At 46.2% G+C, this 23883-nt stretch overlaps 7 protein-coding genes across 7 annotated transcripts; 4 read left to right on the plus strand and 3 right to left on the minus strand.

Moving 5' to 3' along the window:
• Window positions 1-932: 932 nt before the first annotated feature.
• Window positions 933-1329, minus strand: AGABI2DRAFT_138476 (hypothetical protein; the record flags this gene model as incomplete). Its single annotated transcript, XM_006455172.1, has 4 exons — window positions 933-973; window positions 1030-1124; window positions 1182-1273; window positions 1327-1329. The coding sequence occupies 4 exons, from the start codon at window positions 1327-1329 to the stop codon at window positions 933-935; spliced, it is 231 nt and encodes a 76-aa protein (XP_006455235.1).
• Window positions 1330-4726: 3397 nt separating this feature from the next.
• On the minus strand, window positions 4727-5530 carry AGABI2DRAFT_121172 (hypothetical protein; the record flags this gene model as incomplete). Its single annotated transcript, XM_006455173.1, has 3 exons — window positions 4727-4873; window positions 4931-5294; window positions 5346-5530. 3 exons carry the CDS (start codon window positions 5528-5530, stop codon window positions 4727-4729), a joined length of 696 nt encoding a protein of 231 aa, XP_006455236.1.
• Window positions 5531-5854: 324 nt separating this feature from the next.
• On the plus strand, window positions 5855-7704 carry AGABI2DRAFT_194877 (hypothetical protein). Its single transcript, XM_006455174.1, has 7 exons — window positions 5855-5908; window positions 5960-6038; window positions 6099-6157; window positions 6501-6820; window positions 6869-7303; window positions 7366-7449; window positions 7520-7704. The coding sequence occupies exons 1-7, from the start codon at window positions 5890-5892 to the stop codon at window positions 7547-7549; spliced, it is 1026 nt and encodes a 341-aa protein (XP_006455237.1). The 5' UTR covers window positions 5855-5889; the 3' UTR covers window positions 7550-7704.
• Window positions 7705-7766: 62 nt separating this feature from the next.
• Window positions 7767-11224, plus strand: AGABI2DRAFT_226641 (hypothetical protein). The gene is made up of 11 exons (XM_006455175.1): window positions 7767-8012; window positions 8066-8147; window positions 8200-8333; window positions 8391-8472; window positions 8526-8770; window positions 8822-8968; window positions 9016-9729; window positions 9783-10066; window positions 10118-10172; window positions 10292-10421; window positions 10757-11224. Exons 1-11 carry the CDS (start codon window positions 7878-7880, stop codon window positions 10912-10914), a joined length of 2166 nt encoding a protein of 721 aa, XP_006455238.1. The 5' UTR covers window positions 7767-7877; the 3' UTR covers window positions 10915-11224.
• A 1490-nt stretch (window positions 11225-12714) lies between these two features.
• On the minus strand, window positions 12715-18686 carry AGABI2DRAFT_187673 (hypothetical protein; the record flags this gene model as incomplete). Its single annotated transcript, XM_006455176.1, has 16 exons — window positions 12715-12958; window positions 13011-13851; window positions 13905-14447; window positions 14504-15321; window positions 15372-15482; window positions 15536-15699; window positions 15753-15898; window positions 16148-16451; window positions 16505-16744; window positions 16796-17013; window positions 17063-17147; window positions 17202-17615; window positions 17667-18171; window positions 18231-18351; window positions 18409-18533; window positions 18589-18686. 16 exons carry the CDS (start codon window positions 18684-18686, stop codon window positions 12715-12717), a joined length of 4977 nt encoding a protein of 1658 aa, XP_006455239.1.
• A 900-nt stretch (window positions 18687-19586) lies between these two features.
• Window positions 19587-20770, plus strand: AGABI2DRAFT_180389 (hypothetical protein; the record flags this gene model as incomplete). Its single annotated transcript, XM_006455177.1, has 5 exons — window positions 19587-19621; window positions 20021-20181; window positions 20290-20426; window positions 20479-20505; window positions 20726-20770. The coding sequence occupies 5 exons, from the start codon at window positions 19587-19589 to the stop codon at window positions 20768-20770; spliced, it is 405 nt and encodes a 134-aa protein (XP_006455240.1).
• A 189-nt stretch (window positions 20771-20959) lies between these two features.
• Window positions 20960-22615, plus strand: AGABI2DRAFT_180390 (hypothetical protein; the record flags this gene model as incomplete). The annotated part of the gene is made up of 4 exons (XM_006455178.1): window positions 20960-21241; window positions 21310-22207; window positions 22268-22526; window positions 22591-22615. The coding sequence occupies 4 exons, from the start codon at window positions 20960-20962 to the stop codon at window positions 22613-22615; spliced, it is 1464 nt and encodes a 487-aa protein (XP_006455241.1).
• Window positions 22616-23883: the final 1268 nt, after the last annotated feature.

A 23883-nucleotide genomic window follows, 5' to 3' on the forward strand; every position in this document is an offset into this window, starting at 1 on the left:
ATTTGCTACTGGAGCCTGGATGCCGTTGTCGGTCCTTTCGGACAGTCGCTCGGAGGCTTGGAGATTATGCTCGGTGTTCGGACCATTGAACACAAGCAAGAACTAAATCTATCCCAGAAGATTCTACACTGTCATGGGTTATGTTATGGACGATCAGAAAGATTTCGAAGTTGCGATATTAGTTGGGTTGTTCTTAGAAAACGGCTTCTAGGGGATTTTGAGATTCCCACTCGTGAGGGGCACCTTGACTTGCTGTATCTCGAGGCGGTCACTTCGGCGCTTGGGGCTCAAGTTCGGACTTGATCGTTGGCAATTGATTAGCTGGATAAGTCGGCGGTTCGGGTGTGGTTTCGTTGAAGTCGAGGAAGGCCACTAGCACCAGTGGCACCATTGTGGATCATGCCACGTGGGTCAAGAGGGAACTCGTGTTATACGAATATGTCGTTCGTTTGGAAGTATCGATATCGGACCTGTAACGAATTGGTTCGTCGTCCCAGCCTTTATTTCTTCAGGCGAATAAGAAGCCATGGCAAAACAGAAAGGACACTCGCGTGGCGTAACAAGGGCCAAGTTCGAAATTGAAAAGAGAGAGGTGAACCCAGAAGATCTCACTCTGCCACGGGAGGGCGCCTTGTCCAAAGTTCATTCACTGTACGCACTGTACGTTGGAACTCAACCAGACTAGCTCCAAATGTGCAGGGCCTCGTATGGCTCGTCACTTCTGGACAGATACACATGATACACATGCAGCTCATTTATCCATTCAATTCGGTCACTTGTCAACACATCGTACATCTCTTGTGCTACAAGCATATTAGTTGGATTTTTTTTAACGAATTTTGATAAGGCTGCCAGGATGACTCGGTCCAACTTTGTGACGGTGCCGATGTACAGCTCGGTTTGCTGTAAAGTGGCCCTCCGATTCGCCGAGCCTATGCGTAGTTGGCCGCTTTATCCTTAGATCGTTCATTAGCTGTACAAACGTATGCGATGAATAAACAATTCTAATTGAGAAATGAAGCGGCGTACGATTGTAATGAAGAAGTTTTTCAATCAGGTCAACATGAGTGAGGACCATCCGCCGACAGCAATATCTCTTCAGCTGTAATTCATCCAAAGCATCCCTAGTTTAGGCTATTGGTTTTTGTTTCCACATGTGAAAACTGCGAAGTACGACAAACCCTTCGCTCATGTCCTTGGACAATAGATCAAGGTATGCATTCCATTTGTCCCCGATCACTTTACCACACGAGAAACAGCGCACTGGGATGATCTATATACTTAACCCATGTAAACGAGTTAGGAAGACGAAGTTCATCGACTTACCATCTTGCTCTAAGTGGTGGTAGTGTCTAGAAGAGGAAATAGGAAATTAGCTCGTCGGCTGACTAAACAACGCGGCGCCGAAAATAGCGCCAAACTCAAGTTTGAATCACTGGTGTTCCGGTCCTTTTCATCACTACCTGCGCAACCAGACTTGCATATCGTTTACCTACACTCCCTCCTTCATTCATCAGGACGACGGTGGCGAGACTTCCGCTTTACCCACCACGGATGACTTTGTGACCTACCTTTTTCAAGGTTGCTGCAAACGCACTTGGATCTAATTCCCTATATCCAAACCTCTGACGGCGACTTCTAAAACAAATATATGGCGCACAAATCCCTCCTCCAGCAGATTGGATAGCTTTCCACACGCGTGGACAGTTATGTGCAAACTTTCTATCACAACAAACGCTGTATCGGCGGTGAACAGTAAGTCATCTTCTCTAAAAACAAGTCATAGTTCTACTCTTAGCAGCGACTCAGTCGGTCTTACGCTATCCATATCCAACAGTTCCCTCGGAGAAACAGTTGAAGTTTACACATGTCTCTCATGAAATCATCCATATTCCGGTTTTCCCCTACAGTGCCGTCTATTTTCGTTTCCAGTTTGAAGCCTCCTTAGACCCGCGGCCCGCAGACAAAAGTAACGTCTGTCACTAGTCTACCTCCTTGGTCGAATGTCGCCGTCAACATTCTCTATGAGCTACTCCGGGTCGACTTTCCTTATCAGAGTTTAGAAGGCGTTGTTTCAATAAATAATCTGCCTCTTCATCGCAACCAAACTCATACTCTTGGTTCGCCGTCGTGTTCAAACACTTTTTGTTCTTTCACAACACGTTCATGCTGTCCGTCCCCCACGTACACCTATTCCTATCGCAACGGATTTAGCGGGAGTTCGTTATTCCGATCCAAGTACGAAAAGCTATGATTTTAACATGCTGATCTCATAGTTGGCTTGCGGATGCTTACTGTACTCATCAAAATGATGCATTATGGTGCAAGCGTCCTGTTTGCCAAACGTCTTACTCTCCGAGAAGTACGATAAGGCGTCAACGGTGACAAGACAGGCACGTGACCTTACCGTGTATGCCATTCCACCGCGCCAGCTGCTGGGCTCGTTCCAGAACTTTCTACACGATTCGCCTCTGTCATTCATTTTTACATTCGGACGGGCATTGGCTTGCACTGAGTCATAGTCACAATCATGAATTAATAGTCCATCCACTCTCGATTCCGTTTCCCCAGCTGCAATAGTCGTTCATGCTGTAGAGGAAGGCACGCGCGTCGCGCTTCCCGGGGACCACCCACCGCACTTGCATTCTCAGTGCATCTGTCACTATGCATCGCATAGTCGCCTTTTGGAAACTCATTTTATCAGAAATGCCTAGTGTGTTGCGCAATTTGACTCATATTCATCTGGGGGCGTGCCGATGTATACATTTAAAATTTCCTCCGGTTTATCGGATGCATAGCTCCAGATTCACACCCTTAGGATCGTGGCACTTTTCAGGCTCTGGTTATGTTACTATTCGTCAAAGGGGCTGTTAAAATGCAATACGTCACCGATAGGGTCTTGGGCAAGGCCATGATTAAGTCTATTGTTGCATCAAGTTGGTTCCTACAAGTCGATCGAAAAGGAAGGCTGTGCGATCTTTTCTTGCTCCCAGAACGAAGTTAGTGATTCGAGAAAACAGTAGGCTTCGCCCCATGCAGATTTGCGCATGATATCCCTGCAATAGATCTTCTTCAGTATTCTCCTGTTTTAAGATCCCCTAGAGTCCACGAGGAGCCTTGCCAAATTGCCATTAACTCTGTACATCTTCACGCAAAACCTACGGCACGGATACTCGGGTTTCCGCTACCCTTTCCATGATAACATGTGTCAAATCGCGTGCGTGTTGCTTTAGTTCTCGATACCGTTGAAAGAGATTGCTGATGCGTGCTAGCGAACCTTTTCTTCTGCCGCTGATATTGTGGTCAACTATATGAGACTTGAACAAGGAGAGGTCCTCTGACCCTGACCTCTTGACGCTGCGGCTGTTGATAGAGAAGATTCAATGGTCGCACGGGCTGTGCACGCCATGGGGTCCTTAGCGAGCTCCTTTGTTGTTACTTCAGGAAGGCAAGCTCCATGTCCTCATGGATTGACGGGTGAACCAAACCAAATGGCCGATTCCTTGATCTTAGATAGGTGTTCTCATTGCTCGAAATCATTGTCGTTCGAAAAGAGTAAAAAATCCCGAGTCATCATGTCGCTGCCGCAGTAGCAACAGCAGCAGCCGAGCCGATAGTCTTCAATTTCTCATGACTGGTTCTTGCTTCAATTCAATACACTCTCGATCACCATCACAATTGGTCGTCACCGCGTAGTGGCCCAGAACATGACACCCTGGGATGCGTTGCACATTTGGATGGCAACGATGATGACGCGCAAGAATATTCATCAGTCAGTACTTTCTTGGACAACAGTGGTCAAAAGTTGGACAATGGCTACAAATATGTTTCTCCATTCGTTCTTCATTCTTGTTCTGTTGGAAATCTGCATCCTCCATTCAGCAGAGATATCAGTTGAGTTAGAAATGTCAATAGTTGATCATGACCGGCGCTGATTTTGTGTAAAACAAATCATCGTGTATTCCCATAGATTACAGAGTATATATCTTTTGCCTTTTCAGGAATCTTATGAGTCAAGGAAGACTCGAGCTTCTGTTTTAGGTAATTTGATTGCAAGTAGTCAATCATAATAAGTATGCTTCAGGCGTTATTGAATACAACGTTGCGATGAATCACAATAATACTCGAAAAGGAATTGCTCCATGTAGATAGATATTTTTGCCGCCGTACGCGTGCTGGTGATTATAAAATGACGACGGAAGTGGGATGGTGGAGAATTAGCACATCTATAATTCTCGCATGCTTGAACAGCATTGCGTTATTTATAACTTAGAAGAGAATCACAAGGCATGTTAAGGCTTAAGCCGTGGAGCGTACTATTTGGGGTGTCTAGTACGCGAAGGTAAATTTCAGATGTGCTTCGTGCGGTACAGTGTGGTCTATCCGGAACAGCCCTGTACTGCGGAACTTGAGTCGTACAGCCATTTCACTTTGAGTGCGGAAGGACCATTTAGGAGGTAAATTTGGTAATGGTAAATGCAGATTAAGAAAGGTATTATTTACGATTACAAGATGCTAGAGAAAATAAAAGAATACTCTGAAGTAGGGAGTCGAGTCCGATAAAATACATCATAATGGATACAACATGTGCAAGAGGGGAGGTGAAAGTGTTTCTATCAAAAAATAATCATATAATGACGACCAAGAAAGCTAAACTCGCAATGCATAAAACAAGGCCATTTAAAACAATCGAAATAAAAGTCCAAAACCGAGGAGCTACTAAGCTTTATGCACGTAGCATTGGTTGATTTGCCATCGTTTCAATGGGGGTATCAGATATCTTTGTGGCGCTAAGATGCCTGGCGCCCGCAGGTATTCGTGGCCATGTCACGGTCAACATACCATCCTGAATGCCTGCAGTGACTTCAGATTGCTAGAAAGGACGATTAATGACTCAGGATTAAATCAATTGCAAGTAAGCGACTCATACCTTAATACCCTCTGGTACTGTTACGCTACGGAAAAACGATCCGTATCGCAGTTCATGTATGGACCTGGAAGCCGAAGACTTGACTGCCGGATCCTGAGAGTTGGGAGGAGGAGAACTTCTCGCGTTTCCGCGAGAGGAGGCTTGGTCGACTTCAGTGGCGTCAGTCCGGGCTGACTTTCGACCTTGGGAGCTTGAGACGGCAGCTAAAGCCGCTGAAAGCGCTTCTGAGTAAGGATCTACTCTTTTCCCAAATACCATCAGTCGTTTCTCTTTAATCTGGAGCGAAATGTTCTCATTTTTGACTCCAGGGAGCTCGAATATGGCGATGATATTTGGAGACGACGGGTCATCAACTAGATCCATTCTGTAAGTTCGTTAATCAGGCGAGGTGGAAGAGCCTTGTCTATAGCCATACCTCGGTTTCCAATTTCCACGACAGTCTCTCTCTGGTCGGCCGGGACGAAGGGAGCCCGCTTCAATAAGTTGGTGGACCTTTAGTTGAGCAGCTCGGGATACGGCAGTGCGAAAACGCGGGTCTTGGTAAAAAGAGGCGAATGAGTTGGACTTTGAAGGAACTGGGGAAGAGGTTGTCGGGGACATTTCAACTTTACAGAAATTGGGATGATAGTCAAACGCTCTATATATACCCCCGGATGAATCACAATCGAGATCAAGGTATATAGCAAGGACCCCGGAAGGCATTAGATCTGAGACCTGAGTCATCCAGTGAAAGCAATCCAAGCCGGGCCCGTCCGGGAAAAGCTGTGTCAGCTGCTGTCAGCGGGAGTCGATGGAATGTTTTGTTTCCAGCTCGGAATGACCAGGAATGACTAATACGCCGAGAATCCGATCCAGCGTGTACACAATCACGTGGTAAGTAGCCAGCCTGACTTCGGCATTTTTTGATATTGTGACAAGTGCTCTGATATTGAGGCTCGAGCTACGCAAGCGCTCTGACAATGAGCAAAGTAGTTTTTGGTCAGTCTCGCTGATCTCTCATATATCATCCAGTTGCTCAACTTTCTTCAGTTGGAAATGTGCCATACAACATGGGTGAAGACCAGCTTATTGACGTATTTAAAAGCGTCGGGCAAGTTATAGGATTCAGGTAATCAAGCGCATGGAATTGCTCTGTAAGTACACACCGAGCTGAGCGCGAGTGAATCAGGCTGGTCTTTGACCGGGAAACGGGTAAACCTCGTGGATATGGGTTTTGCGAGTTTGCTGGTATGTCCTATTCCAAGCACGATCTATCGTGGAACGCTAAGCACCAAGTTCAACCGACACATATTCCATCTCTGGCTTCAAACACGAAACCATAATCGTCATGACAACATTGGATTGCTATTGTCTGACCCGTGTTGGAACGTTTCATCCCTCTGCTGAATCTATCTACCTTCTGCTGTTGAACCCTTCGATGCCTCAAACGCGATTCTATCATTTGCAACTTTGACGCATGATGAATGAATTCGTGTGATTGCTTGATTCCTGATTTTTGAAAATTCGAATCATTCTTCAAATTTACTCCGCTTTCGTTGACCCGCGAATTTAATGTCATGGACATCGCCAGACAATGAAACTGCTCTGAGTGCTGTTCGAAACCTCAATAATGTTGATGTTGGTGGACGACCGCTAAGGATCGACCTGGCGGACTCTGATCCATTTCTTGAAGGCAAAACAACAGTCCGTGGTGAATTAGTAGATGGTGGATATCCTGGACCTGCGGAACCTCGACAACGCGGCGGAGGTCGTGGACACGATGGCGACTTCCTATCTCAAGTTCCTCCCGGTGTCCCCATTCCAAAAGGAACAAAGGCATTGGACCATATTAGTACAACTCTCGCAAAAATGCAGCCTAGCCAACTAATGGAGGTCCTGGCCCAGATGAAGGTATTCATTCATTTTCGATCTGATCCAGCATTATCCAACATTCCATAGGCATTCATCATCACGCATCCCGACCAAGCACGTCAACTTCTTGTCAAGCATCCTCAGCTATCTTATGCGCTTTTCCAAGGTCTGCTGCTGAATAACATCGTTGATCCTGCAATTCTGCAACGGATGCTTGAGCAGACCGCGTCACAGCAGATGAATCCAGGGACAACTTCAACGCCTCCGCGCCCGCCGATGCCTCCTCATTTATCTCAACAATCTCCATTCGTCCCTCCTCCATCTCACATGCCATACCAGGCGCCAGCACCTATGTCTGGACTGCCTCCGCCTTCATCGCTGCCGCCCGCATCAGCAATGTTCCCTACCGCGGGCGTTCCGTATTATCGGCCACCGCCTCCTGCTGCTGCACCGCAAGCCCCCGCACCACCTGTAGCAACCCAACAGCCTGCCGCAACGCCCGCAATAAATGAAAACCAAAGGGTTGGTGTACTCGCCTGCGGTTCTGGCTGCGAAATGACACGAACGCTGACCTTTTTTCGTAGGCAATGCTCATGCAAGTGCTTGCTTTGACGCCAGAACAAATTAGCGGACTTCCGGAGAGCGAGAAGGCGGCTATAATGCAACTGGTGAGTTTAATTTAATCATCGACCATGCTGTTCGACTAAGAGATGCTCGTAACACTTTACGAATCAATAGCGTACTCAATTTGGCAAGATAACTACATAGCGTTACCTGCATGGTGCCTCGTTTGAAACTGATCCTGTTGCACAATACATGAAAGGTTTGGACACTCTTACCCTACGATTCGAGCACATTGTATCTAGTCAGATAAGTAGACGGCATGTCGGGAGCGTGAGAATAAAGTACTTGTTATGGTGGGATTAATGGTTCGTGACTCGATCTTTTCTGCAAGGTGACAATCGATTGGATGTTCGCCAAAAGGACCTTCTCTCTTCTTCCAAGATTAAGCCGGTCGCCTCTTTCTCTCTGCCACGTATATCCACGTCTTCCTCAGCCCTCCTGCTTGTATTTACCGCTCTCGAGATACTTTGCAATGGCCAATCCAGTCCCAAATCCAGTCCAAATACCCGCTGCCCAGAGTCGGCCTGCTGATGGCTTGACTCAATCTCAGAAACCCACCAAGGAGAAAAAACAGAAGGCCGCTACCGGCTCTGAACACCCTCTGGAGGTGCGCCGCGTGTCCTCCAAGATTAACAAACATGTTTTCACCGTCATTGGCAGCTTCAACCTCCTCCTGATTTCTTCGATCATCGAATTAAGATGTTCGACGAACTAAAAGTCAAATATGATGCTTTTGTTGCTGGTTGGTTTGTGGCACTTTTCAACGCAACATGCTCAAAATAAATTATTTGTAGCGCAACCACGCGAGGAAATCACCATCACTTTACCTGATGGTTCGGAACGGAAAGGGAAAAGTTGGGAGACATCTCCACTAGATATTGCCAAGTTGCTGTCGAAAAGTCTCGCGGATCGTGTTGTCATTTCCAAGGTGCGCACGGCTACCTTATGAACATAACCTATTGAGACTTACCGTATGCATATATAGGTGGATGGGGTGCTCTGGGATCTTGAACGCCCTCTAGAAAAGTCTGTAAAGCTTGAATTGCTTGACTTTGAGCATCCTGAGGGTGCGTATATGACTCTTGCCGTTTTTTAACGGCGAACTAACTCATGTCATTAGGCAAGAAAGTTTTCTGGCATTCTTCCGCTCATGTTCTCGGCGAGGCTGCCGAGCGTCACTACGGCTGTCATCTATGTATTGGTCCCCCTACGGATGAAGGCTTTTTTTATGAGATGGATACCGACAGACCAGTCTCTAACACCGACTATCCATCCCTCGAAAAGGTGGCGGACTCAGCAATAAAGGATAAGCAAAAGTTTGAACGTTTAGTCGTATCAAAAGAAAAACTACTGGAAATGTTCAGTGTACGTCCGTTGAAAATGTGCATGCCTATTTGTATGCTAAATATAGACCAGTACAACAAGTTTAAGAAATACATCATTGAATCTAAGATTCCTGACGGCACTTCGACTACTGTTTACCGTTGCGGTCCTATGGTGGATCTCTGTATAGGGCCACACATCCCTCATACAGGCAAGATCAAGGCTTTTATGGTTACCAAGGTATGTCTTGGATCTTTTCGATTTAGTTCGACTAATAATCTTTTCAGAACTCCGCTTCGTATTTCCTTGGAGATTCTAACAATGAGTCTCTTCAACGCATCTATGGCATCTCCTTCCCCGACAAGAAACAAATGGTAGAATACAAGACTTTCCTTGCTGAAGCTGCCAAGCGTGACCACCGCAAAATTGGTAAAGAGCAAGAGCTTTTCTTCTTCCACGACCTTAGTCCAGGAAACTGTTTCTTCCTACCACATGGCACGCGCATCTATAATTCACTTCTTGAGCTTATGCGCCAAGAATACTTCAAGCGCGGATATCAAGAAGTAGTCTCTCCGAATATGTACAATAGCAAACTTTGGGAGACTTCTGGACACTGGCAGAATTACAAGGACGATATGTTTCTGCTGGATGTCGAGAAGGAGAAATGGGCGCTGAAGCCCATGAATTGTCCTGGCCATGCTTTGATTTTCGACTCGAGGGATAGGAGCTACAAGGAGCTGCCGATTCGGATGGCTGAGTTTGGTATCATTCACAGAAATGAAGCTTCCGGCGCCTTGACTGGTTTGACTCGTGTGCGGAGATTCGTCCAGGATGATACACATGTATTCTGTATGCCATCTCAAATCAAAGACGAGATCAAGGCTCTCTTTGACTTCATGAGGCATATATACGGTCTCTTTGGCTTTGATTTCAAACTTGAGCTCTCCACTCGTCCAGACAATTATCTCGGCACAATCGAGACTTGGGACGAGGCCGAAAACGTATGTGTTTTTCTCTGCCGTTTGATCGCACATCGTTAATAGATCTTTCCCAGCAACTAAAAGAAGCGCTTGAAGCTAACTATCCAGGCCAGTGGGAACTTAATCCAGGAGATGGTGCGTTCTATGGGCCTAAGATCGATATCACCATCCGCGACGCTCTTCGCCGATCATTCCAATGTGCCACCATTCAGCTTGATTTCCAATTACCTGAACGGTTCAACCTGAAATACCGTTCTGCGGATGAGGCTGCGGCTAGGCCGGTCATGATTCACCGTGCAATTCTGGGTAGCTTGGAACGTTTCATTGCTATCATTACAGAGCATTTTGCTGGAAAATGGTGTGCACCTACCCGTCATTCTTAATTTATCATGAGCTTAAGAAATCACAGGCCATTCTGGATCTCTCCTCGGCAAGTTCTAGTCATTCCCGTGGCAGCTCCTTTCGTGAGTTCTATTTCACTCATATCAACCGGCTGTGCATAGCAGACGACATCTATCTCTTAATCCTTTCTTCCACCTATCTCGAACATTCTCGACCTGACCTCGGCTTATGTTTCCCACAGAAAGAATACGCGTCTGAAGTAGCACGCCGTCTAACAGACCATGAATTGTGGGCCGACGTGGACAACGGCGAGAATACACTGCCAAAGAAGATTCGAAACGGTGAGATTGCGCAGTACAATTTCATCATCGGTCAGTATTCTCCACGTTCACTTGGCGATATATTTTCTGGCTGACCCGAGGGCTCCCATATATTTTCATCCCATACAATGCTGTTCAACAATGATGCTGCGACCTCTCGAACGGCTCCGACAATCTATTCGTGGTGCTTCGTGGTTTTTGTGTTACCACGGCTTTCACAAATTTGGTTGTGTAATTTTCGTGCTTCCCCGAACGGGACCTCGAACACCCATTGGCGTGGCTATAACGTGGCACTGCTCGTAAACACGTGATTGTTGCTGGGAACTCCCGACCTAATGATTGTCCGACGACCCCTTGGGAACGGTTACTATCTTTGCCGGAATCAGTTGTCGGCCAGGAAGAACTCGACGCGCGATCGGTGAATGTACGAAACCGCGATGACGTGGGCACAAAGGCGCGTTCGGAGACCATCCCTCTAGATGAAATCGTTCAGAAACTTGTGTCGCTCAAAAAGAATCGGAGTTTACAGAACAAACTGGTTTGATTCTCGAACGTGAGTTGTGGGGAAGTTTATGGGGAGAGTATACTAAGGTCACCTTGGCATGGATGTGCACTATTTTTGGCTCTTCTGGAAGGTGGCTGCTTCGTACCTTGTTTTCGGTTGGCAAAGGAAGACACTGAACTTAGAGAGGCTGTGGTTACTTTGAATAGGCTGTGTTATGTTCAACGGATACCCTTGTCCGCAGGTTCACCTAAAACTTTACGACAATAGTATCAGCCGCATTCAAAACTCAGGATTAGTTGGTTTCAGTTTGGGCCTTCCTCTATGCCGACACCACTGCCTCTTTGACAGCAACCGTTTCCAAAAGTACTGAGTGATGGTAAACTCAAGATCACTGACTATCTTACTTGATTTGAATTTATCTGAAAACTTCCTAACCCTGTGCACCAGCTCATTCCTCCAGTGCAGGTCTAGGGTTGATAGCGATTACCTTGGATCACTGCCGTGGACGCGAAGCTTCTAACTAAAATTCTGAGTGGGTTCGGTTCTGTTGGCCTTCTATTCGAGACCAGTGCTTGTCGAAAACTCGAAATACATGAAACAGCAATTGATTGACTGGGTGTCAAGAACAGATGGAGGCGACTATAGTAAGTACTAGTTATCAGATAAGCTTTTACTGAGTACCTGGATCAAATATAGGTCGTAAACATCGCCTAGAGTCCTTTGTTGACGGACTTGTGGTGGCTGTCTGGTGGCTATTAAATGCTGCAAACCCCCTGTCTCATGCCTTTATCTCCAAGAATCTTTTCCGTGATGATAGGATTTCATTCAGAGCCTGCGCGGGTGAGATGAAGTAAATGACCTTGTCTTCAAAGCCCTCATGTTTTGGGCAAAGTGTAAGTACGTTTAATGGTCGTTTAAAGGGATTATTTGAAGTTCTAGACAAGGGATCAACGGATACTTGTATTACTTATCGTTTATGCAATGATCTAACACTGCCAAAAATGCTGAACGATGTCGGAGATTTCTCTATAATCTCAACGGACGAGATTGACAGGTACCGATGAGCAGATTGATGAGCCCTTTGCTATTTCCTTCCCTTTATTTCACTGCTGAACAATCATCCCAATATCGTCTCTAATCAGATGTTCTATCGGCCTAGAAGGGCGTTACTTGACAGATCTCGCAACCGTCTACCCGGAGTGGCAGATACATTTATCTTGAAGGGAAAAAGAAAGTCCAGGGCGGCAAAATATTGCTCGGGGCCCGCCAGCTGCGCGAGAAGTGGCAGTGATTAGTATATATTATCAGGGGGGTGATTTCTGAATGAGTTCTTTCTACGACACGAATACCAATACATACAATTGATACACGAAGCGATAGCTGGTTTATATGGATAACTTACCCGTTTTTTCCCAAGACTTTGCTTTCTACCGCAAGAAAAGCTGTCAGTCACGATGATTCTAACCAAAAGAAGCTGACGCCAACATAACGCTGTAACGACGGCGGATACACTGCCTACATCAGAAAAACAACACTCTTCTCAGGCTGCATACTCATTGCACGAATTGTTGAGAAGTTTGATTTCGCGAGAACTTTTTAAACCTTCATGATTCTTATTAAAACGAATTATTGCTACAGCTAACGACAGTTCAGGGCATACTTCGAGGGCGGTTGTAGCTAGACCTCTTCCCCATGGGCTGGCTCGTTGTATATCACCAAAGACATATCAATTAATCTTCATCCAGGTGACTACAAGATACCAAAGCATTCCCAGAAAACAGAATATCACCCGTCCGCCGGGTCCGTATATAGGATACAGATATAAATACATAATGACGCTCAAGCTTCCAATTGGTCAACACGCCACACCTTGATCACACCCGCACGGTCGCCACTAATGATCCCTCCCCTAAATGGAGAATCGATGCACGCCAGCGTGGTGATAACATCTTGATGATTCTTCAACAAATTCTGTTGATTGTGGGAAATTAAGGATATTCGCTGTGCTGGCCGATTGCTATGGACGCCACTGGGGGTGGGTGGACAGGTCTCAATGTACATCGACGTAGTTCCGCTAGAGATACTGCTAGAATGTTGTCAGTTCAACTTCATTTGTATTCAGATGATCACTTTACCTGAAGGTTGGACGTTCTTGTTCTGACTCTAGACCACAAAGTACGGCAGTCCTTTCTATCTTTCCCATATCCCAAAATCTGATTTTCCTGTCTTCCGATCCTGTAACCATGAATCCTTTCCCAGTACTTCTGGACATATTGGAGTCCACCATAAGATCATTGAATCCAGATCTTGGAGCCACCGAATGTCCACCGAAATCCAATCCGACGACCATGGCTCTCACGTCAGGAGCAGGTGAAGGTAACATTTCTGTTTTGCTAGCCTCAGGGAATCCTCCAGGTAACCTTCCATCACTCATCCCAGCCTGACTCTGAGTTTGCCTAGCACGAACCAGAGTCGCGATAGCTTCTGCAGGAGACATATCAGCGCTCACTGCAATTTCTCCCGGTGGTTCTGGTAATGGATCTGACATGATCCCTGTTCTCGTTACAAACGTCTCCACTAGCGTCGACTTTTCAATGTCCCATACCTCTACCAGGTTGGACATCTTACGTTCTGACGAATTCTTCTTGGAAGTTTCTATCGCAACCATAATCCATCTCCCCCTCCCCTTAGCCGGGTGAACGATGCATTGGTGGACGCGAACGGAACGACCAGCCGCAGATGCAGATACGCCGACATGCCAACTCTTGAGCATGAGTCCAAACCGTCTATCCCACAATGTTAGAATGCCAGCTGACGTTCCAACAATGATCCAAGTGCGCTTGCGATCGATACAAAGACATGTAATGGGTCCATAGTGCCTTGGGTTTTCCAGTCTTTGTAAGACTCGCATTGTGCGCAGATCCAGGATGATGATATTGGAGTGGGTAGTCGCAAGTATCAAATTCGATGCAGCATCTGTCCATAGTTTGTTAGCACAAACAATACCAGCTAGGCGGGTAGTAACAAACCAGAGTTGTAATGGACCATGCTGGTAACATATTCTCCAGGATTATTAACGCGATATTCCCTTATGACTTGCAATTTGCCATATTTTGGCAAAGAACCGCCCTGAGTAACATGAACCCTCACAAGGTGTACACTCCCATCATCCGCCGCACTCGCAAAGCAGTGTGTTGCCTCTAACATACACAAACACTTCACGCGGGCATGATGTTGTCCATATGTATGTCGCGGCATACTCGTCACATTCCTCTCCAGCCTCGCCGAATCCCAAATCTTCACTGTTTTATCATCTGACGCGGAGATGAAAAACATGTGATCAGGAGAGACAGCAAGGGTAGTGATAGCTTCAGAATGAGATGTAAGATTCGCGATGAGACTAACTTCAGCACGACGACTTGATCCATCACGGGGCGCAAAAGAATGTCGTCCTGCTCCTCTTCTTCGAACGGGCCCCTCATGGACTTTCGGACCAAAATCATGCTGTAATTCGCGGTTGTTATCCAAGTATAAATTCTCCAAAAGATGGCTGATTCCGGGATCTTGGCCATCTGTGCCATTGTTGAAATCAGATAAGCAGAAGAGCATTGGAGTCATTCAGGCTTACCATAAGTGGATATAGGCTGCAAAGGAGTATGTCTCGATCTTTGCGGGCGAGTTGTCGTTGCAAGAGACACAGGCGACGATCTACCCGACCTCTCTGAAGATCCCTCCTGGTCCCAAAGTTTGGAGTGGGCGTCCAGCAATCCAACAGCGTTCGTCTTGCTCGAACCCACAGCAGGTGCAGCCTTAGCACCATCCATAATCGCACCCCCACCAAGCTGAAGTCGACTTATTGTTCTGAATGATGTGGAATTTGTCGTCGAGACAACGCTCTCCGTGGGACTCCCAGGACGATCAACCATCGATCCGGTGGGTATTGTGAAAGGATATGGTATTACTGCAGAAACGACAGACGGGGGTGGTGATGGTATGGTAGAAGTTGCGGAAGCAAGAGGTGAACTAGGGCTCGGAACAGGCGACAAGATGTTCTTAGGTTCTCGTGGGGAGTGAAGATGACTGGGTCCATAAGCAGTAGTCAAAGACGAAGTGGATCCACCGATAGTAGCTAATCGCCTTTTCAAATCCTCAAAGGGGGCCCCAGTACTGGTGGTTGGGCTAGCAGTCTCTATGCTGGATAACCGAGAGGGTTTCGGTGGAAGAAGCACTGGAGTTCGGGTTGAGGACTGTACTGATTTGCGGGACCCTGACGTGGCAGTAGTTGTGATTGACAATTTCGATGAGCGATGACCAAATTCGGAGATGGAGCTGCGAGCTCGCAGGAACACGGTCTGTGGCACAACTCCTAACTTCTGAAGCTCGACGTCGCCGGTGACCTTAAGTGTTCTTCCTGTATCCGGCTCAGAGATGAGTCGCGAAGAGAAACTATATGAAGATGCGTTAACAGATTGATGGTATATCTAGTCAAGAAATACCTGTAAGTTGCACTAGCGAGTTTGAAGATATACTCCCGCATCGCCATGAGTTTAGTTTCATCGCTGGAGGTCATCCCCAGCTGCTGTAGCTTCCCAAACTGCGCTTCATCCCTATTCAAAGATATATAAATCCCCACATACAAACCACGAAGGTGGAGACTTACTCTTCAGATTTAAACTTCGAGATAGATCCAGCCCCTTTTCGTAACGAGACAACACTTTCCTTCGGAGATTCAGTTTTGTTTGTTTTTCTTCGACCTCTCCAAAAGCCTGTCTTATCTCCCTTCATGGCCCACTGCACCGAAGCGTCAAGTATCTGTCTCGGCAGCTGATGCATGTTAATGACTCAACAACAGGAATAGAATGGTAGTTGTAACATACCGGACACTCCAAGACGCTCAGCAAACTTTCTTCATCAATGGTAACCACGTCCGACTTCATAAAATGCTTTAAGGAAGGGTACAAAATGCACCAGACGTCGGTAGAAGGTAAATGCTGAGCAGCAGAAGTGATGAAAGATGTTGCACCTGAATTTGCAATCAGAACAAAGTTCGGTTCGAGTTCATATACTTAACCATACCTTGTCTTATCCATACATTAGGGTGATACAAGAACCCAAGTGTTGCACTCATTAACTCCCATATCCGCATCTTCTGGAACAGCCCAAGTTCACATAAGCTCGTGAGAGCAGCCAATACCCTTGCTACGACCGTCTCTTCAACATCTGGTATGAGGACGTCAGCAATTAACAATGACAGGAGAGAGTATGAACTCACCAGAAAGAGCTTGAATCATCAGCGGTAGGATGTAATCTTCCAGGCTCCGACCTCCAGCACAAGCAGCTACATCCACAATGCTGTCAAAGAATGCATACCGTAATAACCAGTCGCGATCATTGAGATAAGTGATCATATGGCTCAAAAGTACATCATTCGTTCGTTGCCGGCCAAGAAAGATGCAGAGAGAAGAGATGTCTCGAAGAACAGCACGTTTGACAACGCTTGAAGGATCCACGAGTAGCGTCGAGAGATGTTCTTGAATGTGCATTTGTAGTTCTTGCATGCTCGCATCATAGGATACCTAATAATACATGAGATGGAAAATCGAAAGGTACTACGAAGACATTGACTCGCCTCGAAGTGCGCATTATCCGAGTCATGAGTATCAGGTGAGAGGACAAAAGTGCCATGTGCTTTCAGAGCCTGTCCCATCTCAAGATACCGCACAGCTGTGTCTGCTAGCTGTACAATACATTGCGCATACACACACCGGACAAGAACTTCGGGGTCTTGCACTAGATGACGAATATTGGGAATAATATATTCCGGGAAGATGGATGCATTCGAGGGCGTGATGACTGTCACTAATATGAGCTGCTCGGGCGTTAAATGGTCATTAATATCTAATGATGGATCCATACTCACCACTTGCATCAACGTTCTCAGAGCTGAGGCGCGGACTAGTGCGGACTCATCGTGCAAAAGATCTACAATATATGGGACCATGCGATCTAGCTTGGCTTCGTCTGTAAGATGAGCCGATAAAGCGAGAAATACATCTAAAGCGCGGATCTTTGAGCTTGGCAGTGAGCAATTCCGTATGTTGGCTGTTACGAGAGCAAGGAGAATAAGAGCGGGACCATCTGCGACAAATTAAGCATCTGAGGACTAGAGTCAGCAGGGTGTGCACACCTTCGAGAGCAGAGTGCCTTCCGCTAGGTAATGTGTGTAGTTTTGAATCTCGGTTGGGCAGATGCAATTCGACGGGTAGAATATCCTGGCAATACAATTCAGTCACTCCAGCTAAGATGATATGAGACGGCTAGTGTACCTGAAGAGGCTTAGATGGAGAAGTAAACGTAGTATAATTAATTTGAACACCCATGTCTGGTGCGTCTTCGATTTGTTCTTGAATAATGTACGGCTCTATGCTCTCATAATCCGCCCATATACGCTCGAGCCTATGATCAGAGTCGCTGGGAAGCACATCGGTATTCGTGGTGGTAGGGGTCGCATTAATGTTAGAATTGGATGAGCTAGCTTTGACGGTCGTATTTGATGTAGAAGGTGTAGAAGGTGGAGGCGCATAGGAAGGGTTCGGGGAGATTTCGTTGATAGATGTAACATAATTATGAAGGAAAGAATAAAAAGATTCTGGGAAGACGGTTCCCCGTGAGGTATGTAGCAAAGTGTCGAATGTAGGACGTTGATTTGGGTCAAGAGATATCATCTGCTTGATGAGGTTCTGGTGACAAGGATCAGCTAGATTTGGGCATGAATATCGAGGAGAACGCACTCTTATGCCCTCATCCCCAATTTGAGCCAGATGTGGGTCCACGTTGTACTCTCCTTCCCGGTATTTGAATAGCTGACTCAGAGTTAATAGAGGCGCTCCTTCGAGGAATAGCTCTGCGATTACGCAACCAGTGCTGAAGCAGTCCATGGCTTCGGTGACCTTCCCATCTCGCTTACCTTCAAGCTCACCCATCGCGATTCTTGACTTTTTTGAACTGATCTCTGGGTTGTCCGCAGCAGTAAAGAATCGTTCTGGCGCAATGTAGCACGTTCGACGTCCGGAAGTGTCGAAAAAGAATGAAAAATCAGCGGGATCATCCAATGGCAAGAAGGTGGGTTTGTAAGAGGCGAAGTCGGTAAGATAGACCCAGTTCCAAGATGTCACAAGTATGTTCTCGGACTTGATGTCGCCGTGTGATACTTTGCGGTATCGAGCATCTCGAAGTGCGTTGAGAAGTTGAAAGGCAATCCATCGCTTCTCCACCATTGTTAGAAACGGCCGTGTACTTCGAGTACGAATAAAGTGTTAGCAAAGCAAAAAATACAAGCGAGCACAAGAACGAACCTAATTCGATCATAGAGGTTGCTCGCGAGCCATTGTCGAATGACATAACCAGCCTTCTCAGTTTCAACGAAAGCTTGGTAGCTGTATACATTGGCAATGTCAGCCAATGCTTCCTTCTCAACTAGAGGATGTAGTGAATCAATTTCGGATAGCAAGCTCATGCAACAAATGGTCCAACCTTTGAGGCGTCGATGATATGTTCTCAGAGAGAGACCTGGATCTGGTTTAATAAACACTTTGACGACTAAGAAGCCATTCCGATGGCGACACTTGACTGTCTTCAAAAAACGCGCTGAACCAAGACTAAAGCACTAGGATGAGTATCGCGCCAGGATGTAAGTGGCAGGATGTCATGCACCTCTTGTCATATACAATATCTCCACCGAGTTCAGCGACAAAAGAATCTAGGGCACCCGAAGTGCGAGTAAGATTGAAGCCGGAGTGTGTGTTGCCCATTTGGACTTTTGACTGCAATTCAGGGCTTTAACATAGTGGGGCGAAGCCAAAGCGAAGTCGAAGTGAATAAACGTGATTCACCTAACTGGGTTATCCATCACAATCCTGTTTGCCTCGGTTAGCCACGTCTTACCCGCGACCACCACCTCTGACATTCGATTTTTCTCTTACCTACTCAGAGGATATGACCTCTATGGTGCTCGAAAGACACAGAACCAGCAATTGACCCGGATCATGAAGTATATATCCATACGGGAGTCCCCCGGGACGGCCATCGCGAAACTATCAGGGTTTGCACCGTGTGTACTGCCTTGTCGAATTTAAACGTTACTTGTCAAGCTTATCCAACCCATACCTCCCGAATTTCAATCAGGGATAAAGTTGATGATCTTGTCACCATCCTTGAAGTCAGCAGTAAACACGAGGTTGGCCGCATGCGAGTCGCCCGCGGGCCCATCCATCTGTATCACCGGGGATGGTCCTATTTATTTAGAAAAAGGCAACGAGTATGGCGTAAAGCTTCCTATGGAAACCATGAAAGCCTAGAATCCCCAAGGTTACGACGAGATATCCATCAGACCACATACTATCAACTTGTAGGAATCTTATCGCGACAATATGCAAAACCAATTCCACTGTTGACTTGAATGCAGCCTCAATGTTCACGAATGACAAAGCCTGACCTGTTTTCAGGAGATTCGGGACCCCGCACTATAAAGATCCTTCAATCGACACCAAATGCCTGCTAACTGTGACCAAGTATATCTTCACTCAGTGCCGAATTCTGCCCGGTTTATCCTAGGCTAGCATAGCTAGGCAAGATGACAGTGGAGACCACCCGGGTACAGAAGATATTTTATTCCTCAATACATGAAAAATTGATTTCACGCTCATGTCATCATGCCAACTTTCTACCCGAATAAGGGGACAGACAGGTGCGTTATCGCTATCCCATCATAACTGTATGGCAGCTGACGACATGTAGGTTTGAAACAAATGCTTAAACAAAACTAGGGTGCTCTTTCGAAGAAGTGGGCGGAAGCGAAGAAACCTTTGGTGATCGTTGGTAGTGCCCTCTTTGAACATTCTGATGCGACTGCTGTGTATAAGGTCCTTGTAAAGCTTGTGGAGAAGGAGAAGGCTCGACTTGTTACCCCTGAATGGAATGGATTCAGCGTCCTACTATGAGTGGCTTCTCGTGCTGCTGCCTATGAAATTGGATTAACACCATCTCGCGTCGCGTCTCAAATAAAACCCAAATCCATTTATTTCCTCAATGCCGACGAGATCGACCCGAAATCGATTCCTTCGGACGCATTTGTCGTATTATAAAGATATCATGGTGACCTTGGTGCTCAAATAGCAGACGTTTCTTTACCGGGATCAGCATACGCCGAGAAATCAACGACACGGGTGAACATCGAAGGTCGTGTCCAAATGGGGCGAGCGGCCGTCAGCCCGCCTGGTGCTGCACGCGAAGATTGGAAAATTGTTCGTGCGCTCTCGGAGGTGATGGGTGTTCCTCTTCCGTAAAATGATACAATGGAGTCGAGGGTTAGAATGTGGGAGATTTCATCGACAATTGTGAGGTATGATGTTACAGAGAGAACGACGCCTGAGATTGCGTTGGCGGGTATCAAAGATGTCTCGCAGAGAACGATGGGGGCTAAGACCGGAGGTGCCGCGTCTAAGCGGCCGATTGCGAACTTTTATCAAACGGATCCAAACAATTTCAAGAGAGTAAGTTTTATCTCTCTCTGTCTTTCGCCAGCGGTGCTAAATTTTTCAATAGATCAATAACGATGGCGCAGTTGTACACGTGAGTTCGTGAAGGGCGAGGCTTTCAGCCGCAAGTCCAGGCTACGTACACATAGAAACACGGATCTAGTAGGCCTCCCATATTTTTTTTCATTAGTACCATCAGCTCTTATTATTCTCTATTGTCCACTCTTCATCCTCGACAATTCAATATTTGATACTGAATGCACATCAGACCCAAAACACACATATAATCTCACCATGAATGACTTGGCCGATAGACTCAGCAACATCTGAATCTTGTGACGATAGAGCCAATGTTGTAGCAGCACACGAGAGCTTTCCGACTTGGAGAAATAGACAGCTACGACTATCGATTGGAAAGAAATACTACTCGTATTATCAATTGTCCATAGTATATAACTGGAGGGGATATTTGTCAATAAAGGTAAGAATAAACAAAGACAGTTTCAAAGATAATCCGACTTCGCACTGCTGCTTCATCGGTCGACACCATGTCCACCGATGCATTTGGAAATTTGGATATCTGGACAAATATCCTTCAGTACTTCAAATTGTCTTTGGAACTGGATTCTGAATCGGAAGCAAAGGAGAAACGAAAGTGCCTCCTTCGGGTCGCTCTACTTTCTCCATCTCTTACCACTCCTGCACTAGATCTCCTATGGCAAAATATGACATCGCTCGTGCCCGTTACTCAGGTGATCAATGTCAACTTGGAACCTCTCTTCTTTTTTCCAGAAGTCCTTCGATTTTCGCTAGATCATGGAGGTTTCTGGGTATGTCTCGATTCCACCTACCGTAGCTACTGCTATAAAGTTTGCGTACTGATCGAGGTTCTGAATAGACATTGACATGTCCCAACATTCCAAATAACATTCGTCGACGTGTCGATATTTATTTGTCACGTATCCAACACTTGCGCCTCACAATTGGTCCTCCGAAGGAAACGGGGGCGGTATCAATCCTTAGCATGGCACTCGGCGTCAACCCATTACTTCCCAAGTTAAAGTCGCTCGATCTCGACTTTAGGCAATGGAAAGCTGTTGGGGCATGGATATATGCTATAGGAACTTTGATCTCACCTTCATTGACATCCATCTCTTACACTGCTGTTGCAGCGGCTCAATTCGAGGGAGTTATGACGGTTCAATCCGTGCTATCTTGGCAGGCTTTGGCGCTAAGCAGTATAGTTTATCGTGGTCAATTTCCCCTCACCCTCCTTGGAACTTGCATGCAATTTCGGGGTTTGGTAGCACTCAAACTCTCCAACGAACCAAGCAATCTCCCTGTCCAGCGGATGACTTTTGGGGTCTCGATCATCAACGTCTTCGAGAATTTTCAAAATCTCGTAGACTTGGAGATCGACCTCAGGCTTCTTCCACTTCTCAGCGCAAAAACACGAACAGTCACTCCATCGCCGTTCCTGCAAACTCTTTCTATTACTGGCAATTCGCCTGAGATTGGAGAGTTCCTTGCGGGGGATATTAAATCTTCGTCTTTGCAATCACTCATAGTCGTTATGTGTGAACCACCCAATCTTGCTTGGAAAATGGCATGCGACAAAGTCGCGACTAATTTCCCTCAGCTGCATTCACTCACTTTCCGCCGAGCCTATCGTTCAGCATTTCGGCAAATGCTGCCGCAGGACCTGTCGTCTCTCACCTCAAGACAAACGATGCGGTCCTTGGAACTCAATGGCATATCTCACTGCTTCACTGAGGCAGATATATGCCAATATTTGAGTTCCTGGCCGGACCTACGGACTCTCTCAATAATAAATGACTATACCATACATTTTTCAGCATCTCTGTTGATCCATCTTTCTCGAGCAGATCATCTACACACGATCAAACTTCCACTTGATATGTCATTTCTTCAGGATGAACTTCTTGATGATGCGACTCCCCTTACCCCCAGTCGCATAACAGAACTCACCATCACCGACCTCGCTTCGTCTCCTCCATCTTTGGAGGGAAAGATTAAAGTAGCAAAAAATCTCCTGACGCTATTTCCGTCGCTGGAAAGGGTCATTACACACTCAACTTCCTCTCCCCATAAAACGTATGTGGCGGATCTGGAGGAACTGCTTCGCTCATTCCGTAGTGCCGTTATGACATATCTACAGAAAAATGAAACAAAGAGGCGGCTGAGAGCAAATAAAAAATCTGCGCGATAAAACTACAAAATTCGTACGTAGAATTTTCAAGTTTGTGTTGAAGTAACACGATGGCTATATAATACAGACCGCTGGGGTGGCAGTGATTTAAACTCACGGCAAACTCCAGCCTGCAGAGAAAAAGCGTGTGGGGATTGACTTGCTTGCACTCACATTCCATTCGCATTATCATGATCTCAATGGATAGTATCGGCAACATGGACATTTGGATGGAGATCATTGTGTATTCCAAGATATCTACCACTCACGACTCTGATTCCGAGGTCAAACAGAAACAAAATGCCTTGCTTCAGATCGCTTTGCCGTCTCCATCTCTCAGCGCTCCTGCTCTTGACCTTCTATGGGGAACTAGTGACCATGTACATCGTTACCTCCGTACTGTCGCTGCCTGAATCACTGCCTGTATGGCGTCGTTTGTTTCTTCGCAACGGTGAAAAGCCGATTTCAGTTCTGGCCATTGAGTTGGCACATTGCTCTAAGCCTGTCATGGACTATATATAGCAAAAATACAATCGTGATTGATTGCCAGTCTCCGAGACACTTCAAAAGAGACGAGGGATACTTTACGGTGCGTTTCTGAGGTTTTGGTCGATGATCATCTCTACACCATTGGAGTGCGCTTAAAACGTTGTTACGTGTGGCATAAGTTGGGACAAATCACCGCCGAATAGGCTCCGATGCAGTGTGCTCATAGGAACGCATCGACGTGCATTTCGCTGAATATCCCGAATAAAAATGGCAAGCAATTGGTGAAGAAAAAGCAAATTGCCTTAATTAATGTATGCAATGGTTTACCAAACTGGCAGTTCCCGGAGAATATGTTGCAGGCCTACTGTTACCAACAATGTCCTTATCATGTTCCTTTGTTCTCTTATCTGATCTCGCAGTCCATCCGCAGCTCGTAGATCAGCTATCTTTTATCTCCTCTTCTTCTTTCACAAATCCCGAATCGATCTCTTTGTCCGCAGTACTTCTACCATAGTATAAGTAGAATACCGTCTATGTATCCTTTCTTTAGTTTGGAAATTAACGTCTTTACCTTTCGAGCCTTTGCTCATATAAAGGAACCCACTTCCGGTTAACACCTACTACCACTGTGGTTCCCTTCGGAGATGAGCAGAGTTGTCAAAAAAACAAAAATCTGGTCTGCTTAGAATAGTGTATGTATTATTCTCTCATCTCCGAGTCGTCTATTTTTTTTATGCCGCCTCAGTATCATGGATCCATTGCTTGTGAGATACG

The sequence above is a fragment of the Agaricus bisporus genome (genome assembly GCF_000300575.1).
Source record: "Agaricus bisporus var. bisporus H97 unplaced genomic scaffold AGABI2scaffold_10, whole genome shotgun sequence".
NCBI lineage: Eukaryota > Fungi > Basidiomycota > Agaricomycetes > Agaricales > Agaricaceae > Agaricus > Agaricus bisporus.